The sequence below is a fragment of the Oryzias latipes genome, chromosome 19, assembly GCF_002234675.1.
Source record: "Oryzias latipes chromosome 19, ASM223467v1".
In the NCBI taxonomy this organism is placed as follows: domain Eukaryota; kingdom Metazoa; phylum Chordata; class Actinopteri; order Beloniformes; family Adrianichthyidae; genus Oryzias; species Oryzias latipes.
The window spans coordinates 15,926,622-15,952,488 of NC_019877.2; the positions used below are offsets into that span (position 1 = coordinate 15,926,622).

The following is a 25,867-nucleotide window of genomic DNA, read 5'->3' on the forward strand; positions in this document are numbered from 1 at the left end:
TGTTTGTAACATCAAAGCAGATCCTGAATATTTTCATGGTTGTTCAATTAAAAGGCCAAGTAGAAGTATGTGAAGAAAATATTGTTTGTTTTATTTGGTATGGGCATTTTCAGGAAATGGTTTTACTCTTTTTATGTTAAAAAGGGTAGAAAAGATTAAGTCTTACTCAAGCGTTTGCAATCTTTTACGCTAAAGAGTCATTTGGTCCAAAACTTGAGCAAATCCCAGCGAGAGCCACAAAGTCCCACTTCCTCATTCAGAAAAAAAATACCAAATTTTTTGATTTTTTTGGACATTAAGCCATTCATTTATAAAAATATAGCTTTTAAATATTTACAATAATACCATTGTAACTTGTACATTTTCTAGATAGAGAAAATTGAGCCTCTTTTACTCTTGACAGCACCACTGCACGTTTGTTTCAAAATAAAATACATCCTTTGATGATCTTCCTGCTGAAGCTGATTTGAAATAAAAAATGCAATAAAAGCCTATTTAAACATGGCCTTTTCCATCATTGTAACTTTGATGCACCTTCATCATTTTTCTCCTTTTTCTGTCAAATATGACACTTGACAACAAGTTTATATTCGACAACTTGTAACTAGAGACTTAAGCTTATTCTAGTGGCAACAGATTAAACATTTTAAAATCTTTTTTTTTCTGTTATCTGACATGTTAATATTTTTAACATAAACGACTAAACTTAATTAACCAAAATTAATTAACCAAAACTACAAACCCATTATTTTTTCAAATCCTTACCATTTCTAATGAAAGCTAAAGAGCTACAATGGAGGGATGATGGAAACGCATGTGGAGTCAGTCAGCTTTTAAAAAATGCTTAACAAAATAAACAAATAAAAGTGACATTTTTTATATATTCTGGGGAAATTGGAAAACTTTACATGCATTTTCTGTCAACGTTCTTGAAAAATACATAGATTTTTCCATCTGAAGATAAATTAAGTCTCCTCTTTGCTCCAATCACTGTCTTGGCCCCAAGCAGGTGCTTGCTATGGATTTTCCTGACTTCTGCCACCAGGCCATAACTAGTTTAGTTAATAATGCACTGTAACTCTCTGTAAGTGCTTTGAAAAGATGACATGGCTCAAGAGGCCATGGAAATAATTTTGTTGTAAACATATTACGGTGGTGACAGGGATTTGATGTTTTTTGGAGGCGGAGTGTTTTGTGAGGGCTTTTCGCAAACAGCCTGAACATATTTCTCCTCTTTGTAATAGATCTAAAAACCATTAGTTTGAGTGTAAACCAACAATGTTCTTACACCACCCCTGCACTGTAGTTTGTCACTGTTTTGTTGTGGCAGAGTTTCATTCTTTGCTCTCTCAAATCCACTGAGACCTGCATGATGCTTTGATTTTGTTCTGTTCTATGTATCCTGATGATTCCCTGGATAGAATCTTCAGAGACCTGAAATGATGCTGGGGCTATCTGCATATAGTATGAAGTAGTTGTAGATGGCTTTCCTAGATGAAAGTCTCTTTCATCTCGGTATGCTTTCTTCCTTGCTAAAGGAGATCTTTAAGAGTCTTATCTCACTAAAAAGATGTTGTGTGTGTTCCATAATAGTGGCAAGTTAAACTTTGACACATGCACCACCTCTTTGACAGTGACTGAAAGAAAAATTGAGTGCAATAACTTTGATCTAGTTGCTTTTAATATCAACAATTCTATGTCACATGTAGTGGCTCAAGGAGGATGGCTACTGAACAAATGACCTTTTATAAATGTTCAAAAAAGAAGTCAAAGACAGAAAACAAAAGAGAACATATCAAAAGAAAAATGGCCTTTTCTAAATTAAAATCTATAAAAAATAAAAGTAAAACCAAGAAATGTCAGATGGCATGAAAATAGAACGGCTTAAAACTCTACAGAGATCTTTTTTGACAATCCTTATAAATAAAAAGGATATTCTTTTACCATAATATAAGTGCTCTTAAAAATTAAAAAACATAATGCATATATTTTCTTTTAAGTGGGCTAGAGGAATATTTTTTCTATTCTTTTCCATCTTTACTCAAAAAACTTGACCTCATATCAACTCCAGCTGTGGGTGTACATTTGCGTCCCAGTTTATTAGGGGCAAATGTCCAGCTGCTGGTTAAAGCAAATTTCTAATTAGTCAATCACATGGCAGCATCTCAGTGTATTTAGGCATGTAAACATGGTCAAGACGAGCCGCTGCAGTTCAAACCTATCATCAGAATAAGGAAGAAAAGTGATTGAAGTTACTTTGTACGTGGCATGGTTGTTGGTGCCAGACAGTAAAGAGTAATATGGAACACATCATAGACAGTTTACAGCACGTTCCAGATTATTTGCAAATGATATTTTTAAATGATTTTTCTACATACTCAATGGAAATGACAGTATGATTTTCACGTCACTAACCATTAGATTATATATAAAATGTCATTGAACAAACCGCCTGAAGATAACAATATTTTTTTCAAAATTATTTAGAGACACAATATCACCCATGAGTTTAGTTGAAAAGGAAAATGTTCTTTTTGACACAAAAGTACAATTTGCAAAATAATTTGAAACGCACTTTATATACCTCCGGGCTATCGGATGGCCAGTGGTACTTTATGTGGACGCCTGTCATGCAGAGGCATTTACACATCCAGTCAGAGCTGCTGCCGACTGGTGATCCAGCTGCCATCGCCCTGTGGCTGCGCGATTTCGTGATGATTTCATTCTTGTCTGACGCCTGACTGCAGCCGTCTACATTCATGACCACAACAATGATTTTTCAAAATAATTGGGCGGCGGCAGCTAATCTTGAAGATTTATGCCAATACCTCCCCATCGTGCAGTGGCAGTTGTATATATGACCAAATACAACTGCCAGATGATGGATACAACAAAATGGAGCCAGATGATTCGCTGTGCCGACAGCCGATAGGTGAAATACTTTAGATCAAGTTATGATCTTGTTGAGGCTAACTGAAGGTAACACTTTGGTCCAGCACACAATAATAAATTCAGGATTTCGAATTTAATGCGAGATACCATTTTTTGTGACAAATGAAAAATATTTTAAGACACTTGTGTATATTGATTGGGTCTTGGAATTAAGTTCCTAATAAGGTGATAGTTTTGCAGGCCCACCCTTAGTTAACTTGTCTTGCTAAGAGTTTTCTTCAAGACTTTTTTTGAGCAAAGGTTATATAAAATTAATCCCAATCTATTAAACATTTTGAGTAAATGAGATATTGATAAAAACTAATAATTAAAAATCTCAGAAATGATTGACAAGAATAGGAGTTAATATTCTTATATTCATTTTAGGATTCTAAAAAATAGGAAATAATAAAAGAAGTGATAAAAAAATGTCGTTTAATGTAATAAGTCAGAAATGTTGATTTTAACCCTTCATTTGACTGTGGTGCTGTATAACAATAGACTCAGCAGAAGATTTCCCTCACCAAGTGGGTTTTTTATGCTTAACCACTGTGACATTTGTTTATACTTTCTTGCACAACATGCAGTTTTGCTCACCGACTCTTGAAACTAACTTAAACTTACATAACATAAACAGATTTGACGGCAAATTACAGTTCTGGAAAAATGAAGTCACTCCTTCCTCAAAGCATTTGCCCCTAAAACTTTGCTCTAGCACGTGGTGTTTGTGTGCACATGCATGTGTGCATGTTTCTTCTGAGTCCAGTGGTCAGTGAGTCACACAGGAAGTTCAACCCAAGTGACAGCACCAAACACAACACAGGCATATAGTGGAGCACATACTGCCTTCCAGGACCCCATGTGGAGGATTACAAACGTGTCTTAGTTTGAGTGTGCACATTCTGGCTTCACCACCTGGCAGATTAGTGCTAATCATTTTTGCAAACACAAAAGACGATTCTTTGACTCAAAAGATGAGCACGTTTGTGTTATTTCTGACACGTGTTTTTTTGTTTTGTTTTTTGAGGGGCAATTGGTTTGACCCCATTTCTGTGTAAAACAAATACTGCACAGTTTTGGACCAGCCTGTGCTGACACAAACTATGAGATGAAAACAGTAAATAGAGACCTGCCTACAGGCTGAGAGGCTTCTGGCATACTTCAGCACTTTGTTGACTTTTCTCTATTGATTTTGCTGCAAAACACAGGGGACAGAGTGTGCTGGGGACAAAAGAAAAATCGGGTTTACTTTGGGTAACAATAGGTCAGATTCGCAACAATCTGTTTCCAATCTTCCTACTCTTAAAGTTCCACTCCGATCATGTTTTGATCTATTGTAAAATCATTAAATATGATTTAGCCGTTTTTAGCCAAAATCAAAAAACATGTGTCATTTTCTAGGACATAGTTTCTGCAGAGCGGCAGTAATTCATTAGAAACTGCTACCTTTGAGTGATGGGTGGGACTGTTGGCGCAGAGTAATAAGCCTTTCCTCATTTCCCATCATCCATCTGTTTACACGCTCACCCGCTAGCGTACAGCACCTCACAATCCCAATCTAACATTACCGGTGCAATAAAAATGGCTAGCAATAGTGGAGCTATCTAGGTGTACAGCTTCAAGCCAGATGCCAGCTCAGACAAGGAAAACAAAGACGTAGATGGATCGAGTCATCCACAAGTGGATGGATAGGAATGGAGTGGAGCAGGGGGCTTGTAGCTCGCCGATTGTAGCATAAATTCCATCTGTATTTTTTTGTCTGCTCCTGATTCACAATGATTTGAATAAAGAAATACCCGAAAATTCAATTTTCAGCTTAATTTTCTTAATATATGTCCCTCTTCATGAGAGAAATGCCACAAAAATATGATTTTCCTTGTGGTGGGTCTTTAAAACAGTTTAAAGTCCACTATTTTTTAAGGCTCTCTCAAATTTGGACTTATTCATAACTGCATGTGCATTAGTGTTTCCACATTTAAGCATTACCCTGATTTTACAAGCAGCTGTATTTTTGGCATCCATGTGACAGCTTGTTTGATTCAGGCTAAAAAATCTTTCATGCTTTTTCATCAAAGATTGAGAAGCATGAAACAACATTTGGCCATACTAAGTTAAGGACCAAGGTCACTCTGCCTTAGCTGCCTGGAGGGCAGACCCACTTTGTGTCTCTGCTCTCCCTTTCATCAGAGCTAAGCTTGTTATATCATTTAGTCCCTATTTTTATTAGATGAAAACCAAGACTTTTGCTCTTGCCTCGTTGACACACGTGATATATACATTGCTTTGGGTCAAATATCTCAGAGAAATAGGAGGAGAACACTCACATACGTGATAGGGTGTTTATGCATGTGTTTTGCAATCATTTTATACTCCGCTCTTATTTCTTTTTTACTGCCACCCTTTAGATGACTCCCCTTGGGGTTCTCCTGACCAACTTTACAGCTTCCTTTCCTGTGAGGCTGACAAGCTGAAGAAACAATGGGTGACAGCAAAACGGTTGTGACTTTAGAGAATTTCAGAAGTTATTTAGTTTGAGAAGTTGCTTAGAAACCATTTTTTAACTTTAAATGATATGTATTGTATACTTTTTTAGCTGATGTCATCACCTCACGTGGCCATGAAAAAACGCCAAGCAAACAGTCATGTGAGGAGGAACCTCAAGCATGTGACACTTTTGAAAGCAGTTGTCATTTTGCTAATAACACAAGATTAAGCGGACAGAGAGGCTTGGAGGAATTTCCATTATCATCACAGCTATTGTGAATTCCAGCACTGACAACAGCAGTCGTGATAAAGATACATTAGTAGTGGGGATTTACAGGCTTTAAAAAATGCCCCATTGGGTCTTTTTGAACGTCTGGCTTCCATTAACATGGACTGAAATTGGAATTTTATTGTTTATTTAAATGACTTGAGAGGTAAAAGTTATGGTAACAAACACATTCAGATACTGTCACCCTGTGTCTAGTTACAAACCTTGACATGCTCAAATGATTTTTTTTGTTTTGATTCTCTTGTTTGTTTGTTTGTTTTTTTACCATTTAACAACTCCATTAAGAAAAAAATCCTTTAAAATTTTTGTTTTTTTCTATTTCTTATTGTCTCAGGTAAGTAATATTCACAATCAATGTTTTAAAAATATTTTCCAAATGTTCTTCACCATTTAGTTAAAAAGGTTATAGAGACTATTTAAATTTAATTTAAAAATTATTGAAATTAAATTCAGATTTAAACTGGTGCGTCAGGATATTACATAATTAAATGGTCAGATTTTTTTAATGGACTTTAAAAAAAAAAAAAACTTTCTACAGAGCTTATCGTCTGTTTCCATGTTTTGAATTAGGAAAGGTACCTAAAAAAAATGAAAAGCTGTTTTGATTCTGTTTCAACAAAACATGGCAGTGGTTAGCGCTCTTGACGTGTTTCATGTTTCTGTGTGGAGTTTGCATATTCTCCCCGTGCATGTGTGGGTTCTCTCTGGGGTCTCCGGCTTCCTCCCAAAAAATGGTTCATAGGTCTAAATTGTCCCTAGGTGTGACTGTGAGAGTGAATGGGTGTGTGTTTGTGGCCCTGCGACAGACAGAACTGTCCAGGGTGTCCCCTGCCTTCGCCAGCAAGCTAGCCGTGAATTCAAAAGGGATAAAACGGTAGAAGGTGAATGAATTAATGATTTTAAATGTATTATAGTAGATGATCAAGATGTTCAATGTTAAGTGAAAAACAGTGTTCAAACATGTAGTGAGAAACTGTTAAGAAATACTTACTTTACTTCACAATATTAATCAAAAACAAACACTGATGAGAATATTGAAGTAAAGAATAAAAATATAGAATAACAAATAAAAGAGACAGCAAACATTTTAGGAAAAGTTAATGTGTGCTTCTTTAAATGTTGTAAGTAGATTTTGCATATTGTTTTAGCTCCACAACTACTTATTTTAGTGGACTGTTACTTTTATTTATTTAGTTTGTGCACTCTCCTGTTTTTTTTTCTTGTGTTTTGTGTGTGTGGATGTTCTGACCTGCTTTTAAATCTTAAATATCTGCTCTGAAATCATGCATCATGCGTATTTCTTGTATTACTTGGGTGTTATGAAAACCGTAATATTTATTTATCAATGTTTTTTATTGTCACTATTCACACTTTGTTTATAAGGAAATTTTATGTATCTTCTATTCCTGCTTAATCCTTTGGATGGTCACAGGGAGGCTTGAGCCTATCCCAGCTACTGTTGTCAGGGTACACCCTGGAGAGTTTCCCAGTTCACACAATCATATTTAAGAGACAGTTTAGAGTCACCATTCAACCTATGAAACATGTTTTTGGATTGTGAGCTGGAGTTCCCCAAAGTGAACTTACAGGAAGAACAAGCACATTTCACACAAAAAGAACCTAGCTAGAATTTGAACTGGGGCCTTCTTAAAAAGGAAATACCAGTACTAACAACTATGGAGCCAACATATGTTAATTTGTTTAACATTTTTCAAATCAGGAAAACTAAATGTGTTTAATTAATGCTCAAATGCCAAAAATCAATCAAGAACTATCACAGAAGGGTTAAAATATTTACTTTCTTTTTTGTTTCCTCCACATAAACAACCTGTTTAATCATGTTAGTTGTTTTCAGAAAACACATTTGCTCTTCTTCTGTCTCTGTTACTTTACATAGCATGCATTCAATGAAAAATGCCACTAAATGCCAAGCATGATCCTGTCCAGTGATTGCAACAGAAATCGTGGCATTTACGACAACAATTCAACTCGCCATGCATAACATATTCTACTTGTAGGGGGCTGCACTGCTTTCCCCTCAGCTGTAGATGACCCTTTTCGCTCTATCACAAGTACACTGAGGTGGAAAGCAGATTTATTGTGACAAGTGTGCAGGCTCTCACACCACAATGAATTTAGTGGCTAAGATAGATTATCTTGTTCTAGAGCGCTTGGTCATGCACACATCAGTTATCAAGAGAAAAGGGCAGATGAAGCAGGAGAGATTTGTGAGAATAAAATGCAGTATCCACTCTGCTAACTGATGTTCCTCAGTAGAGAGATTTTCAATCATTCTTGTTTGATGACATCTAGTTTCTCTTCAGGAAGGACATATTTCTTCTGAATGATTTAATTAATTTTTTGTCAGACATAAATCACAAACTTGGAGCACGTATCACAGCTCTGTAAAACTACCTGTGCTGTGAGGAAGATATTTAAGGAAAACTATCTGACATATTTGCCCTATTTGTTTCTCTGCCTCAAAGCAGCAGTACAAGTTGCCCCAATTTCTGAGGTGCTACACTAGGCCATGTTCAAATATTTAGCTCAGTGCACCAGACTCATTATTTTCTAATGCATGAATAAACTGTGTTTTTAAAAAGAAACATTACAAAAAAGTAAAAATATAAAGATAAGGCTTATGAGTTTAAGTTCAAGACAAAAAAAACTAACGGCTTTGCTGTAACCCTTAGTTGCCCCACTTATTGTACAAACCCCAACATACAAAACCATTCATAAGCACAGCAGTCACGTTAATTGCAGAGCTACTGATATGATTTGGCAGTAATAGGACACCATAACCGCTGAATAGCCTAAAACATTGCTCCCCCTCTGAGCCTCCATATCCTTATTAAGTCTCTACATCAGATCTTACAGTAATAATTCAAGCAAACCCCTCAGCAGAAAGCCCAACATATGCATACACATAAGCACAACCAAAGCCATTACACCACTACAAACATGTCTTTTAAACCCACTGAAGTAGATATGTTTGTGGTGTTTGTGAGGGTCCACTCAACAACTGAGGTTTCTGACATGTTATGAAACCTTCTGAACATACTTTTTTCCCTACAGTACATTTTCTTTGCAGATATAGGTGTATACTGACATTTTCTTTAGGAAAACAGACTGAATAAACACTGAACTTCAGCAGCAACTCTTTTGAAAGTGGTATTTAACACAAGTACATTTCAGGCTGATTTCTCTGGTCAATAGTAGTAAGAACCTGAGGTTGCACATCCGAAACAAAAAAAAGTAGTTATTCTTTGAATGAAAATGTAAATGTTCCCTTTAATTGTGCCTTTACAGTCAATCTTTCCGTTCATCACTTTAAAACTTGGAAAAACGTTGTCTGGTCTGATGAGTTTCCATTTTTGCTGCCACATTTGGATAGTAGAGTCAGAATTTGGGGACAAATCATGAAAGCATGGATATATCCTAACTTTCATCAATTGTTCAGCCCCTTAGTACCAATTGAGCATGGTTATAAAGCCACAGTCTACCTGAGTTCTGTTGCTGACCATGTCCTTCCCTTTATGACCACAGTGTACCATCTCATGATGGCTACTTCCAGCAGGATAACGTGCTGGAATCATCTGACTAGTTTCTTGAACAGGACAAGTTCATTGTACTCAAATTGCCTCCACACTCACTAGATCTGGAACTGGAGATTGGAAGCATGGAGGTGCACCTGACAAATCTACAACAACTATGTGCTGCTGTCATGTCAATATGGAACAAAGTCTCTGAGGAATGTTTCCAGTACCTTGTTGAATCTCTGCCACAAAGGATTAAAGCAGTTCTAAGGACAAAAGGGGATCCATTCTGGTACTAGCAAGGTGAAACTAATAAAGTGGACAGTGAGTGTAAATAATTCATTGAAAATGGTTTCTCCAGCATTTAAAACCAAATAAATTAGATTAAATTAATTTGCAATATTTCACAGAATGAATTTTTCTCCCCCACAACTCTAGTACACTTACATTATTTCGAACAGTCACAGATATTTTCACTCTTGTTTGAAACACATGAAATTGATAATGTTGTATTTCCTTATTTTTAAATGTTCATAAACCGCATTTTGTAGTGCTGACACAATAGACTGCAGACTGAATTCTGCAGTAGTAAAAATTATCAAACACAGCTTAGCCATACCGTCTTACTAAGAGAACCATTATCCCTTCTTTATGTCTCAAATCTTGAAATGTAATAACTAATAATACTAGTTGATAGGAAGGTTTTTATGAGGATAAATATTTTCCTGTTAAATCATCACATCAAATCAATTAATGTTTTTTTCACACATTTTGAATAGAAAAATGATATAAAAGGAGAAAGGCTTTGTTTATATAATGGCTGTGATGTATTCACAGGGATGTTGGACAGCTCTTATTTTAATGGCACTTCGCAGAACTACAGCACCCTGCTGCTCGAGGAGGAGGCTGGCCTGCTGTACGTTGGAGGAAGAGGTGCCTTATATGCTCTCAACGCTTCCAACATCTCCATCTCTGCAAACCTCACAGTGAGTGTCGAGACACCAGCTGCATATTAGATTTTAATTTGGATAAAGTTATTTGGCAAAACCAACTTTTTGGGGCTTTGAGAAACAAGCATTCAACTTAAGCAGTCCGAACAAAGATCTTTCTATTTTTATAGATATGAATTAAACTCACTTAACATTTGTTCAAGGGTTAGTGAGGTTAGTGAGACTACCAGAAAATGAACACACTGCCCTTCTCCTCAGCACACACGTGTACACTTGTTTCATCTTTGTATTATTCAATTATGGAGTATATTTCTGTATTTGTTCTCCATTTATTCATTGAACTAACATATTTATTACCTCTCATTGTTTGCAGATTAGTTGGGATGCTTCCCCTGATCAGAAGAAGCAGTGTCTAAACAAAGGCAGAGACAACAAGGTACAAGTCTGCAGTTTAATGCTCATTTTCTGAATTCACCATGTCATTTTCTACCAATAAATCACAAAAATACAAAATTTCCTTCTTGGACGATTATTTGCAAGAAACCGCTTTCTGTTGAGCCATGTTTTTTTAGTTGTCATAGGATCAGCTTATTTGTCTCTGTTCTCTGCAGACTCAGTGTTTCAACCACATCCGCTTTCTGCAGCGGTTCAATGAAACTCACCTCTACGTCTGTGGAACAAACGCTTTCAGGCCACTTTGTGCTTATATAGTAAGACTTTTACAAGGTGGTATTTTCAGCGTAATTATCTATTCATTATGTATCAGTCAGTCAACATATTTTCTTCTCATCTGACCAGGATGCAGAGAAGTTTACCTTTTCCTCAGCAGTTGAAGAGGGCAGGGACAGGTGCCCATACGATCCAGCAAAGGGGTTCACTGGTCTTCTCATAGGTTTGTCAACCAATTCAAGTTAACATGGGTAGTATCCTGGATTTAAAAGATGAAATTCAAGGTTTTACAGGATAAGTATCAAAATTCCGAGTGTTAGACTGTATATGAGATTTGGACTGAGTGACCCCCTACCCCCCAGCCCAGCTGCATTACAGTACACAACACACGTGATGGCAGCAAAAAATGATCAAACCATCCTTGCAGTCCAATGTGTGGTAACATTTTGAATTTGGCAAAGACATCTGATCATACAATATGGTAGAATGTTCTAATAATGTCTCGTTTGTATTGTTTTTATGTTGAAAAACAAAAATGGGCTGAAATTAATAAAACTAAAATGTAAATGTATTTGCCATCGATACTTGTTTGTTTGTACAGATATTTGATTAACACTAAATCTACACTGAGTCAGTATTCTAGCTGATAGACGTGTTCAAATATCTATTTGCAGCAGTAGCATATAAAGGAGTCATTTAAAAATTCATACAATATGATTTCCAGATTTTTTTTAAAATTATGTCTCTTACAGTGGACATGCACCTAAGATGAAAATATCTGACCCCTCCATGATTTCTAAGTGGCAGAACTTGCAAAATCACAGGGTGTTGAAATACTTATTTGCTTTAATGTATATTATTTTATATTCATAATCTTACCTCTCCCAACACATTGTTTTTGGTTGATTAGATGGTGAGATGTTCACAGCCTCTCAGTATGAGTTTCGCAGTTCACCGGATATTCGCAGAATCTTCCCCTTCCCCACACTTCGGACAGAAGAAGCTCCCACCAGATGGCTTTTGGGTAAATCTCCAGCAATTAATGAACATCCAAAACATAGTTTATAAAAAAAAAAAATCTGAGTATCCTTCCACCTAAGGCAAAAAATAAGAATCACATAAAAGATGCTTTTCTTGAAATCTTCAACTGGTTTACCTCTGCTGATTTATTCTTACTTAAAAGCTCAATCTTCAGTTTCCAAGGATACACTTTCCAGGCAGCTAATGGGTATGTGTTTGGACATGCTGAACTGCTTGTGTGTGTACAGAGGCGGATTTCGTGGGCTCCGTGCTGCTGAAGGAGAGCATCAACAGCTCCATCGGTGATGATGACAAGATTTACTTCTTCTTCACTGAAGGAAGTCAGGAGCAGATTGCCTACCCGAGTCAAACCAAGGTTTCCAGGGTAGCACGGGTCTGCAAGGTCAGAGTGTAAAACACTAGTAAAACCTTTTTTCTTGGTAGCAATTTAAGAAAACAAGAGTTTAAACCTAAAAATATAAAAAAACAAAGGCGGTAATTGTTTACTAGAAAAAAATATGAAGGGTTGAAAGATGGAATGAGTGAAAATAGCCCCTATTTCAAAGGGCAAAAATAGAGGGATTATTTAAAGTTGTAAATTGAAGATGCAGACTGAATTGATCTGCTACTCTAAGAGTAATTTTAGCACTGAATGAGGCTACAGTTGAGCATCTAAAAAACGTTTCTTCACAGACAGCAAGTCTTTCAATATCGCTATTGCAAAACACACTATCAGTTCCCAAACTTTCACCTCCAATCCCAAGACCTCTTCCGTACCCTTTTAGTTTCTCTATAATTCCCATTTGATATGGAGAGCATGGTTGTAATAACAATCACAGTGTGCTGCATGATTGAAATAGCATGTGTGAGAATGAATAAAGGGACTGCAAGACTCGGCTGGTGAAGTGTTGCAAGTTGTATTTCTCTTTGTGAAAACCTGAGGGAAGGATTTTCCTAAATCCAAGAAACTGACCTGAAAAGGAAACCAACTGCAACCAGTTCCAGAGAGAAAACAGCAGTCAAAACCCTCAGTGAATGCTAGCTTTAGTGTAAAATACAATTCATTGTTTTTATCAAAACAATAACAATTTATTATTCATCACTTTTTCTTTCAAACATTTACATTTATTTGTTTTTACAGTTTTGTTAATTTCAAGACATCTGATTTCAATTTTCAGAATTTTCAGAATCTAATTCAGCATTAGGTGAATAAAAAAAGTTCCACAATCAAAACTGTCTGCGGGTTGTACCTGTTATTCAAAAGAACAAAAACTTACCTTTAATAACAGCTGGATACAACTAAGAATTCTAAATAAATAAATGTGCATTGATTTAAAAGTTTAAAAAAATGTGAATGTAATGAAAAATGATCCAGCAGGAAAATTATTATTATTATTTATACTTATTAATGTACTATTTTTAAGAATAGAAAGCTGGTCGAATCAGACTTTAGGGCAGAAGCTGAGTGTAAGTAGTAACTAGGCCAGTGTTTGAAGTTTCAAAATAGAGGGTTTTAGAATTTATAAAAAAAAAAAACCTTTAGGTTCACTCAGATTTTCTGTCGTTGGTCCTTTGCAGTTTTCTTTGTCTAAGCCCAAAGTCTGTGCCACCTTAAAAAAGGCATGTCTAGGTTTAAGAGGAGGATAGCAAACTTTTGGTGCAAAAGAAGTTTTGGCACTGGGCTGCATAAATCAGGTCTGTGGTGGGCAAACAAAAGTCAAATAATGATTCTGTATTCATCAACAGACTGATTGGATTCTTCCTTTACACATTTAAATCACTTTCTTTTCCGACTCTGGGGTAAGGTTGGAACAGACAAACTCAAAAATCAAAGATAGAATGAGAATTCCAATATATGCTCTCTGGCCACTTTATTAGGTACACCTTGGGTTGGTTGCCCTTTGTCTTCAAAACTGCCTCAATTCTTCTTGGCATAGATTCAGCAAGGTACTTGAAACATGCCTCGGAGACTTGGGTCCATGAAAGCAAATTTGTCGGATGCACATCCATGATGCCGATCTCCCGTTTGCACCACTTCCCAAAGGTGCTCTTTTGGGTTGAGACCTGGTGACAGTGGAGGTCATTTGAGTCCAGTGAACTAATGAGATCATTCCAGCTTTATGACATGGTGCATTATCCAGTTGGAAGTAGCCATCAAAAGATGGTACTCTGTGGTCATAAAGGGATGGACATGATCAGCAACAACACTCTGGTAGGCTATGGCATCGTAACCATGCTCAGTTGGTACTAAGGGACACAAAGTGTGCCAAGAAAATATCCCCCTTGCCATTACATCACTACTGCCAGCCTGACTCGTTGATACAAGGCAGGATGGATCCATGCTTTAATGATGTTAAAGCCAAACTCTGACCCTACAATCTGATAATCACAACAGAAATGGAGACTCATCAGACCAGGCAATGCTTTTCAATCTTATACTGTCCAGTTTTGGTGAGTCTGTGTGAACTGTGAATTGCTTCAGTTTCCTGTTTTTAGCTGACAGGACATAAGGCAGGCAGAAGACACCCGGTATGGTTTTCTGCTACTGTAGCCCATCTGCCTCAAGGTTGTACGTGTTGTGCGTTAAGAGATGCTCTTCTGCAGACCTCGGTTGTAACCAGTGGTTATTTGAGTTACTGATGCCTTTATATCAGCTGGAACCAATCTGGCCATTCTCCTCTGACCTCTCAACAGGGCATTTCTGCCCACAGAACTGCTGCTCACTGAATAATTTCTCTTTTTCGGCCCATTTTCTGTAAACCCTAGAGATGGTTGAGCTTTAAAATCCCAGTAGATAAGCAGTTTCTGAAGTACAACCATGTTAAGTTCAAAGTCAGTTCAATCACCTTTCTTTCCCATTCTGATGCTAGGTTCGAACTGCAGCAGATTGTCTTGACCATGTCTACAAGTATAAATGCATCGAGTTTCTGCCATGTGATTGGCTGATTAGAAATTTGTATTAACGAACAGTTGGACAGGTGTGCCTAATAAAGTTGGTGGCTTTTTGTACTAATAAGAATTTCTAATAAAATAACTATACATTTTTTATGTTTGACTATAAGAAAAACGGGAAATTTTGGCAATGCCTACAAAAATGTGACTGTTTAAAAAAAAAAGGAAAAAAAAGAAAACATTTTAGATTTGTTGAAAAGAGTCTCATTATGCTTTTCTTGAAAATCTCATCTGAAGCGGATGTCCTTTTGTCAAAGCCAGTGTAATGGCAGCACTGTGCCAAACTTTTAAACACACAAACACAGAGCTACATGTCATGCCAAAAACATGCTTTTGGTTTAATGGTCTGTTCAAGGGCAACCACTTTGTTACTTATGACAGATGTAAATGGCTATTTTTTGCCAGGTGTGAAAATGGCAAATGACCTTAATGAAATTTAAATGAAACCTTATGCATGTCATTGAACCCCAAAATTTAGTTCACTGTGTTGTTAAAATGAAGTTCAACTTGCATAATTTTAGGTGAGGCTTTAACAACCCCTCAGATGCACAACTACATTATTTCCAGAGGTTATCAATCACAAAGATTACATTTTGTACGTGTCTACATATACAGGCATATTGTATGGATTCATTGTGTACTTAAGATTTACCAGTTTTCCTGTTACTGTTTTCTACACTTAAATGATTCATGCAGAAACCTATTTACTGTTTAAATAATGCAGATTATTACAAAAATACTTGGTTTCTAAATTGGTTCTGAAAATGAGGTCTAGGCTACCATCTTCCTCTCACTTCATCAGTGCAGGGTAGTTGTCAGAAATATGGAGAGTGCAATAGCTCAGTCTGAATCGGGCCACAGCTGACCCATGCAGATGTTGAGCTGCCCTGTGGAAGGCAGACAGTGCTGGTCTCAGACACGTGCAGTGAAGGCTTTGTGTCTGAAATTGTAGAAGACTTTTTTTTTTTTTAGATGTTGTCTTTTTACCCAGCAACCCTGACAGTCACTGGCCTATTTTTCAAGAAAGTGGGACATGATGTGATGAAGATATTTGATAAGACAAATGCAGAAATCAGCCCCATTTGTAAAGTATGACAACCTGCAAAGTAAAAAATGCTTTTTTTATAGTTTGATTTATTTCTTTGGTAACAGAGGAAACTGCTAAAGTTTGCATCATCTTGCCTTAAGGTTAATGTCCCCAAAGGCATCTTTGTGGAGCCCTAAATAGATTCTTGACTGTTACTCCCTGTGTGCCCTGATTGACACAAATTATAATTTCAGGTCTGTCAAGTCTTCCCTCAAACTCTTATTAACATTTAATATATGTCCAAACAACATGTGTATTAATAATGCTTCTCATTATTTACAGTTTTTAATCTCTCAACCCCTGGCTCTCCTTACCTTAAAAATATTCGGGGATCTGGCACTAATAGAAATATCATTATGCCATTTGGAATCAAAGCAACTTTTCCTTTTCTCCAGGAGGTTGAGGCAGACACAGCATGTTGATGAATGCCACATGTCCCCCAAAGTCAAAAACAAGGAAAGATGAATATGATTCAAACATAAACAAGCCCACTTAGTTTCTGTTCAGTTTCATCTTCTTAAATAAGCTCTGCTAAATATTTATGTGACAGTCTGTTGTCTTGTGGCTTTGCCTCCTACTGCTTCTAAAATGCAATTAAAGCAATTTGATCAAAGTAGGCACTATCCAGTTTAATGTGTGAGTACTATTTTAGTTCAGAATCACACCTTAATCCTAGTCTGTCGTTATTTTTGTCTATTTTTTCTTTTGTTTGCAGACTGACTGGGGAGGCCAGAGGACGTTGCAAAGGAAGTGGACCACCTTTCTTAAGGCTAGAATAGTGTGTTCCGTCCCAGAATATGAGCTGCATGTCAACATCCTGCGTGACGTCTTTGTCCTGAAGGGGCGAGATGCTCAAAGCAGTATCTTTTATGGCATTTTCGGTCTGGAATGGTAAGATTTGTTTTACAACATGAATTGTTTTGTATCATGTTTGAGCTTGAAATAATTATTGATGGAGATACGAATAGGCAGCTGGTGGGACATCTGTTTTGGCAAATAACAGAAGCCACAACTGCTAGTAGTTTAGACTGGACAAACACATGAAACACAAGAAAACAAACATCTGTGATTGGGATTAATTTGTTAACTATCATTAAAATCCACAAACCAGAATGTGTAAAGCTCACTGACCAACAGCTGTCAGCACAAACACACAATCTATGCACTTCTTGCAAATAGCAAAGTTTATAGATAAAATGTTGTATGAACTGAAATTCTTTTGACATTAAAGCAACATTCAATCAAATTAGACTCTAATACTTTTTTTAAACTCTTCATTTAGCAAACCTTCTTTTATTTACTACATTTTACCACATTTTTCTGCAAATAACACAACAATTGAAATTGCTGTTTGATCCTTTACTAAGTAATACAAGTTGCATAAAAAACATGTATGATCAGTTTAAGTCTTTATGAACCTTTGTAAAGGTTCCTACAGGAGTTCTGGGAATCCATTTAGTGCTGTTGTTTTAAATGTTTCCACTATGTTTGTGCACTTAAAGTCCCACTCCGATCATCTTTAGATCTATCATAAAAGTGTTCCCAGTGGTCTTTTAATTATGATTGTGCTGTTTTAAGGCAAAATTTTAAAAAGCTGTCATTTTCTTGGACATAGTTTCTGCAAAGTGACAATAGTTCATTAGAGTTATGCCTCTGATTTGGGACTGACGTGGGACTGTTGGCAGAGTAAGCCATTTCCATTTACCGTCATTCATCTGCTTACATGCGCTCCCGCTAGCTTATAGCCCCTCACACCCTCAACCTAACATTAGCAATGTAACAAAAATGGCATGCAGTATTGGAGCTATCCAACCATACAGTTGTTAGCCAGATGCCAGCTCAGATGAGTAAAATGAAGAAGTACATGGATCTAGACATCTACAAGTGGATGCATCAGAATTGTGTGGAGCAGGGAGCATGTTGTCTGCCAAGTATATTATCTATGTAACAAATATGCTCTTTTTCAAACAGTTTTTTTTTATCTTCATCTGATTCACAATGATTTGAATAAAGAAATACTTAGAACTGCAATTTAAAGCTCAATTTTCTTTCTATTTGTCCTCCATCATGAGAAAAATGAAAAAACATGTTAATAACACCAAAAACACAATTTTCATCGGAATGGGTCTTTAAATGTTTCCACTATTATACAATTGTGTGCTTAATTTGTTTGTAATTGTGCACATTTTAATATGCTATGCTAGGTATTAGAAACAAAAATACAAACAGACCATATTCATTTTCTTCAGGTTGTATTTTTTAACTGTTGGCATGTTTTTGTGTCTTGACCATAATGCTAGTTATTGATGCGGGATTACCAAAACACACAAATGCTTTAACATATTTATTTTTCAGGCCTACAGTAAACAGGTGATATTCCAAATCTCATATTTTCCTATTTAAAATAGTTTTATGGCTATTGAGTCAGAATTGCTGTGTTTGATTTGGCTCAACAGTCACAGGTGTAGGCCATGTGTTTATGGGTGCAATCCAACAAAACAGAATTTGTTTTAATACAGTAGCAGATGCTCATAATCACTGCAGTGTACTCCAACTATTTAGTCTGTGACTTCAGTTGAGGCTTTATGGCTAGTTGATGTGTAGGTGTGAGTTTAAGCAACACCTTACCATGAATATTTAATGCTTAGCTACAAGGCATAAAATGGTACCTGTAATGCATTATTGGCTGGCTCCTCAGTTCCTTACTAATTCCAAGTAATGAAGATGTTGGCGATCTGAACACATTAGAGGCTTTTAATGGAGGGGCAGCCAAAGCTGATACAGGAGCTGATGAGTGCCAGCCGAAAATCTGGCATAGATGTAAGAATCCAAGCGTTTGTGCTGAAATGCAGAGTCATGCTGTGGGAAACCTTTCCATCGGAGTTTAGATGATAAATTACTTATTTCTCCATGGCACCATCCATCCATCTATCTCTCTATCTATCTATTTATCTGTCTTTGTTTCATCAAGTCTCTTAGCAACAGAGTTGACTCTATCTTCTTCTGATCATCTTTGGATAGTTTCAGGAGGGATATAGGCAAACAAAAGATTCAAGAATGTGACCAAGTATTTTTCTTCCCTTGCTAATCTCACTTAGGCTGAAAGGTTCACCTGGCTTTGGGGCTTTCAGCCCTCAATCTGTCATTCACAGTTAAACCACCCAAAACCACAAAAGGGGCATTTTTGTGTGTGACTCACAGGGAGTAGGTGGTTTTTGTTTCTTTCTAAAGCTGGTGATGAAAACAAATACCTTTTTCAGGTGTGGAGGATGGGGGTAGCTACCTGAAATTGAAGGGGGGATTTACACTCCTGCCATCAATATCTCTACCACTTCCCAATCTCCTAAGGGAAATGTGAGCATCAAAAAACCAAATACCAGCATGAATCAGTACTTAGTGGTACTCTTACCTTTTCACTTGTCATGATGATCTGTGGTATGCCTGAAACTTGGTTGCACCCTAGTTGTCCCATTGTTTGTATATGGATCGGATATCCTGACTGTGTTCTTTGGGCATGTCTTTGGGGTGTTGGATTATCTTTCAGGAAAAATATCAAAGCCTCTGCTGTCTGCCAGTATGCCTTCTCAGATGTACATAAGGTTTTTGAAGGACCGTACATGGAGGTGCAGGATGCGAAGTGGCGGGAGTACACGGGAAAGGTTCCAGAGCCAAGACCTGGATCTGTGAGTTTCATTTGCCACCTCTGTCAACAATGCTTCTTCACAACTAAACCCTTGTGCTTTCTGCTTCCACAGTGTATAACAGATCTGCATAGATCCAGGGGCATCAACTCATCTCGAGATCTCCCCGATAATGTCCTCACTTTTGCCAGGAGACATCCACTGATGGCCAACCAGGTGCATCCAATCGGCATGCGGCCACTTATGTTCAAAAGGAACGCCAACTATGTGAAGATAGCGGTGCACAAGGAACCGGCACTTGATGGAAAGATTTATACCATCTTGTTTTTGGGAACTGGTGAGGTTTGATCTTTTTTTTCTTTTTCTTTAACCTCTATTTGACCAGGAGGATCAGTTGAAAACAAATTCTCAATTACAATGACAATCTGGCAAGAAGGCCCAAGGTCTATATGTCCCAGAAAATAATAAAAAATCTGAGCATGCCACATTCTTGCAAATGTCAATGGTTGGTGTTTTTAATTTTTTGCAGATAATGGATGGTTGCACAGAGCAGTAGACATCGATGGAGAAATGCACATTATAGAAGAGTTGCAGTTGTTCTACACACCTCAGCCAATAGAGAGCATGGTCATTTCTTCCGTTCAGGTATGGAAATTGATATACTAACAGTATATATTATTTGTATGGGGATGATGTGACCTTAAATCAAAATATTTGACAAACCTGTACTAATCTAAAGTGTATTTTGAAATGTTTGAAACATTTACAGACTATTGGATTTTGCTCAACAGAGAAGCATCTATGTTGGCACCCACTCTGGGGTTGTTCAGGTACCTATGTCAGCCTGTCGGAGGTACACGTCCTGCTATGACTGTGTGTTTGCCAAGGACCCCTTCTGTGGCTGGGATGGAAGAGTGTGTGTGGAAATATCCTCCCGCTTGCAAAGGTAAAGGGACAGAGGAGACAGAGGCAGTGTTTTGCAAAAGTGTATAATGCATAAGAAAAAGTGGGTTGCAATAATTTGTCTAAAATAACCCAGATTTCTTGAGACGAAGGTATACATTTTTAGGTTTAGTAAAAGTCCAGGTGGGATCTTTCTATTTTATTTTTTTAGCCACAGTTTGGATAATTAAATGAATGATTTGCACGATTTTACGCTGTGCCCGCATAAAAAGATTTTTTGTTTTAGTGGATAATTCCGAGAAGTTCCCAAGGGTAAAAATTGATTAACATTCCTTAAATGAACCTTTGACATATTATTTAACAATAATTAGATGTGTTTGAGTTGTGATAGTCAGCCACAGGCTGTAAACTTTTCAGACCAAGCCCAAGACCTTTCCTTTGCTCACTAGGTGTGTTTGTGCCTCCATTCATTAACTCTACTTGAAAGAGCATCAGACATCTGAATCTCAATTTCTGCTGCAGACCCTTTTAGAGAAAGCAAAAGAAGAAGTAAATATTAGTGTGACATATTGCAGTTAATGTACAATATTCCTCCTGGTTTTCCAATACAGGTTCTGATACTTAATAATAGAAGCTGAGCTGTTTGTTCAATATGTTTCTTTACTTTTTACATTAAAATGCAATGTTGTTAAGTCAAACGATTTATTCTTGAATGAAATAGTTTCTTTAAATATTTTTTTGAGCTGTTTTGTAGTTAAGTCTTACTGTACTAACTAGGTGTCTATTTCCCCCACTTTGCTGTAATTTTGCTTTTTGTACATGTTATTAGAATTGTGTTTATTGTAATTTTGCTTTTTCTTCATGTTATTAGAATTTTTTTTATTGTTTTACAAGTGTGAGTATTAAAATAAATTTTTAAAAATATACATTTTTAGGTCAAATCTAACCCAGGATATTACAAGAGGAATCAGAGGCTGTAAGGAAAATTCAGGAAATGGTATGTACTTCAACACATATGTAAACGATTACCTGTAACATGAATTTCTTTTTGTATTTCTTTGCCTTCCACCATTGTTTTTGAATTAGGTCTCCTGACTTTGTCTCACTCAAATTACAGAAATAAAACCACTGACTGTATAAGAGTACTGGACCAACCAAGTGTGATGTCACCCATAGAAAATGTGTGACTTTTGGTTTCAATGAAATTAAGTCAATTCAGCTGCCATTTTTCCGCCATAGGGACAACATGTTGGAGCCAGACGTACTCAGTAAGCAATGATTGGTCTGAGTCGATCTGAGTTATTGCTTTTATGGCCACCACTCTTGCCAAATAGGAGTAAGTTTGGAAGTCCACACCCTCCTGCTTGAAAGCGAACTCAGAAGAATCTGTCAATCAAAAGTTTTACATGTTTGACATGAGACCGCATACTTTTGAGGCATCTGGTTGGTCAGTTTATAACTGGAATAACTTGCAATAAAAATGTATATATATATGTATATATATATAAAAAATTAGGATGATCAAGAATGTGTTAGAAAAGGGAGCAGAAAAATAATGGCTATTCTGACAAATATAATAACGAAGTCTATGGGATTTTGGTTTCTCAGACCCAACAGGTACTTCCTGTTTAAAACGCAAGGGGGGAGGGGTCACTAAGTCCAGTTTTCATATACTGTCAATGGATAAAACACATAAAATAACATTTTAATTTTTAACTTAAGTGTAACTTTAAGATACATTTAGATATTTTTTTGTCTATGAAACTTCATGAAATGCATGCTGCTTAGTCATCCCTTAGGTCTCTGCATGTGCAGTTAAATAAGCCTTTGTCTTGTTTGAGGTGGGAGTGGGTGATACTGGGAATTCGGGTATCGTTCCAATAGTAAGTAATTAAAGGGCTAGTATTGTCGATATTGATACAGATACAGACACTTCTTCCTTGAAATGTTGTGACTAAAGAATAGTTTTGGAAATTAACCAATTTTTGTTAATTAAGTGTATAATAAAACACAGAACAAAGAGTGTTTTTTCACCCAGTCTGGTAACACTGCAGACAGATACCAGACTTGCATGAACTCCGTAAGTAAATTCAAGTACTTTAAAGAAAAACTGCAATGAAAGTATCAATCTCATCACGCCAGTATCAATACTTCATCTTGATATTGATGCTATCAATACTCAGGTCTTTCATGCTGTCTCTTTTACTTTCTTTGCTACTCCTCATGTGTTCTTCTATTCTCCTAGTGGTCCACCGGAGGCGTTCCGTTATGTCTGGGGATGACGTGCTCCTCCAGTGCGAATTACACTCCAACCTGGCAACTCCCCACTGGACTCTTAATGGAAAGGAGCTACTTGGATATGGACTTAATTCGGGCTACCGCATAGGCACAGACGGTCTCCTCCTAATTGGAGCTCGCACCCAGCAGAGTGGCTCCTATCGCTGCTTTGCTGTGGAGAACTCAGTTTCTGTCTTGGTTTATCTTTACACAGTTAAGGTTCATACTGATCCATTCTTCCCTGTGGAGCCCACAGCCACAACTATCCCCACTACAATCTCAAGCTCATCTGTTTTCTCCACCAGCAGCCCCACAGAGCAGCCTTTGCCTTCGCCTCCTGCCCCCCTACATCCACAAGTTGAATTTCAAACCTTCAGACATATGGAGGCTGTTTACATCTCGCTGGTGGCAGTTCTTGGAGGTCTTTGCTTGGTGTTGACAGTGGTCCTGCTTTATGTGAGCTTCTGCACCAGGAGGGGTCATCGTCGGAAGTTTCCCCACCAAGGCCTGCACGTTCTTGGATCCTCAGATAGAAAGAGGAGCTCTCATCTCGAGCTTCAAACCATCTCTAGCTTCTACAATGGCCGTCAGGGACGTCGATCCATCTCTGTTCCAACTTTTGGAGATCTTGCCGATAGTTTTCTTCAGATAATTCCAGCAGAGGACCAGATGTCTCCAGGCAAATCCCCTCCACCAGCTCCTCCTCTTCCTATGCCTCCTCCTCTTCCAAATATGGACTATGCCAATGGACTCTCCTCCACTTTGCCCACCGTGTTGAGAAAAATTAACGGGAACAGCTATGTACTACTGAGCCAAACCGACCCTGATGGAATGTCACCACTCTACCACTCCTTCACAGAGGAGCTGAACAGGATCCTGGAGAAGAGGAAACACACTCAACTGGAGCTGCAACCAGATGAGAGCTCTATCTAGGACATAGATTCCCATCTTTGTCTGACAGTTATTTATATGTGACCCACCTGTATCCTGTAGCTGCAGGATGAACTGGAGTGATGCTCAAAAATCTGCGGCTCTTGTTTCAACTCAAGCAACTTATCTCATGACTAGAAGCAGCTCATGTATGTCGGAAATGACTAGGCAGAATCTGCTGTTGTCGTGGGGCTGTGAAAAACTTTTTTTCCCCATAAACTGCACAAATAGGAGCTTCATGGGTGTAACAAAGGGGGTAAACTGCACATTGAGCCACACACCCATATTAAGGTTTTCAAGAAAGTGTTATAACACACAATATTGAACTTTTATGGACCTTTTTAATGACAGTCCTCCTTTGAAGTACCAGTGCACCTTTGTTTTCAGCTGTAGCAGTCTCTAACCTGAAAACCTGGACTCAAACCTCAGATGCTGTTATTTATTTATTTGTGTTGGACAGAACTGTGGGTGGGCATTTCTAAAGTGTGAAGACAGATAAACTGCTGAAAGACTTGCATCAAAGCCTTTTTTACAGAGGTATTGTGCCTGCTAAGGACGATGAATCATCCAATCCATGTCATGTCTTTTCTTATGGAAAAAAAAAGATTTTTATCCAGACCTTTAAAAATCCTATACTAAACAGCAACATTTTCTTTTTTTTTGTTATTGTTGGAAACCAAATGGTGATTTCATTTCTCCTGTTATAAAATTATCTAGTTTAAACAATGCTTTGGAGAGACTTGGTGGTGTTTAAATATTTAGTTTAGGTTTTTAAATGTTTTTTTTTTAATTAAAGGACCAAATTACTGAACTGAAATTTGCTAAAGCCAGTGTGAAATTTATGTTAAAACATCATGAGTGATAAAGCCCCCAAATTATTATGATATTAAGATTTAGCAGTTTGTTTAAAATAAAATTCAAACTTCCATTTTTGACATTTCTTTAGAATAAGATGTTGGAATAGTTGTTTTTTGTTCTTCATTCAGGAAATCCCAGACTCCCAAGATGCAAGCTGCTCAAGTATTTATACCTTGATAAGCTATTTTTGTTTAAATTACAGACAATTTTCATGATTGCTTTTTACAGGTTTTAACCCAAACTTGTGAAAATGATCAGATTGACTTTGAAAAGACTTCCAAAAAGGATTCAAAATGCTAATAAACTAAAATATCCCAAGAAAAGCTCAAAGGCTTTGCAGTAAACTTATTTAAGATTCTGAAGCAAAGTTTATCTACAAAATTCATGACAGGTTATGGAGGTGAAACATAGCGGAACTACTAAAGAAAAGATTTGTTTGACTTTTTTTTTATAGAGTTTTCCTTATCCCCCAAAACACTGCAGTCTTGTTAAATTAGTTATTTAAAAAAAACAACCTCAAAATGTTACCAATGTTATCATTTGTTAATGTTTTTTGTGACTTTTGCACATTCTCTTTTTAGTAGAGAGCCATAATTATAAAGACATGATAGATTTTCAGCTTCAGTGCATGACAGATGTATTTCAGTACATTTATTTAAGTCGCGCTATTGTCAGTTCCCTCATGTAAATAGCAATAATTATTGCATTACTTTGGCAGCTGTTAGTAGCAATGCTTTGTACTAATGCCAACAGGAACACCTGCAACAGATTACTTTTCTCTTTTTTATTTGATGGCAGTTTTTTTCTGATTTAAGTATTTGTGGAAAATAAAAAAAACTACTGTCACTTATCAGCTAAAGTGACTGAAACTGCAGTTGGGGTTAAAGAGAATGGAAAATAGCAGTATTCACTCAGAAAGAGTGGATGAGATGATGTAAAGAAAATGGTAAATTATGCTGTTTATATTTATATGAATAAATTACATATTTGAAAGGTGTAAAAGCTGTAATTTCGTTCCTGCTTTTAAGAACACAGAAATCTCAATCTTTGTCACAAAATCTGAGCGAAGCTCTTCACATGCAATCCAAGAGAATATGTGCACAGATACCTGACAAAGGTGAACACTGACATGACTGAAAAGCACATTATTTACAGGGAGATGACAGAAATTAATCCAGGAGTAGTTTGCAAACATGTCACAGCCAGAAAATGAGAAGATATCTGTCTTCTGTGCAAAGTGCTGAATCAGCGCTTGCAGAATCATCAGCCTCTGGAGAGTTGCAGCGTTCATCTGTCAAAGCCTGACTGACAAATGTATGGTTCCTTCAAAAGGGGTCTCA

The 25,867-nt window shown here is 37.1% G+C and overlaps 1 protein-coding gene across 1 annotated transcript in view; it reads left to right on the top strand.

The window, feature by feature from the left end:
• Positions 1-25,529, top strand: part of sema4g (semaphorin 4G) — a 34,890-nt gene extending 9,361 nt beyond the window's left edge. The window contains exons 3-15 of the mRNA XM_004080623.3: positions 10,078-10,226; positions 10,564-10,626; positions 10,802-10,900; positions 10,989-11,082; positions 11,770-11,883; positions 12,128-12,282; positions 16,634-16,809; positions 19,463-19,601; positions 19,674-19,896; positions 20,089-20,204; positions 20,351-20,505; positions 21,398-21,459; positions 22,708-25,529. Coding sequence (XP_004080671.2) covers positions 10,078-10,226; positions 10,564-10,626; positions 10,802-10,900; positions 10,989-11,082; positions 11,770-11,883; positions 12,128-12,282; positions 16,634-16,809; positions 19,463-19,601; positions 19,674-19,896; positions 20,089-20,204; positions 20,351-20,505; positions 21,398-21,459; positions 22,708-23,672 — 2,510 coding nt within the window. The 3' untranslated portion in view covers positions 23,673-25,529. The remainder of the gene's footprint in view (positions 1-10,077; positions 10,227-10,563; positions 10,627-10,801; positions 10,901-10,988; positions 11,083-11,769; positions 11,884-12,127; positions 12,283-16,633; positions 16,810-19,462; positions 19,602-19,673; positions 19,897-20,088; positions 20,205-20,350; positions 20,506-21,397; positions 21,460-22,707) is intronic.
• The last annotated feature ends 338 nt before the right edge of the window (positions 25,530-25,867 follow it).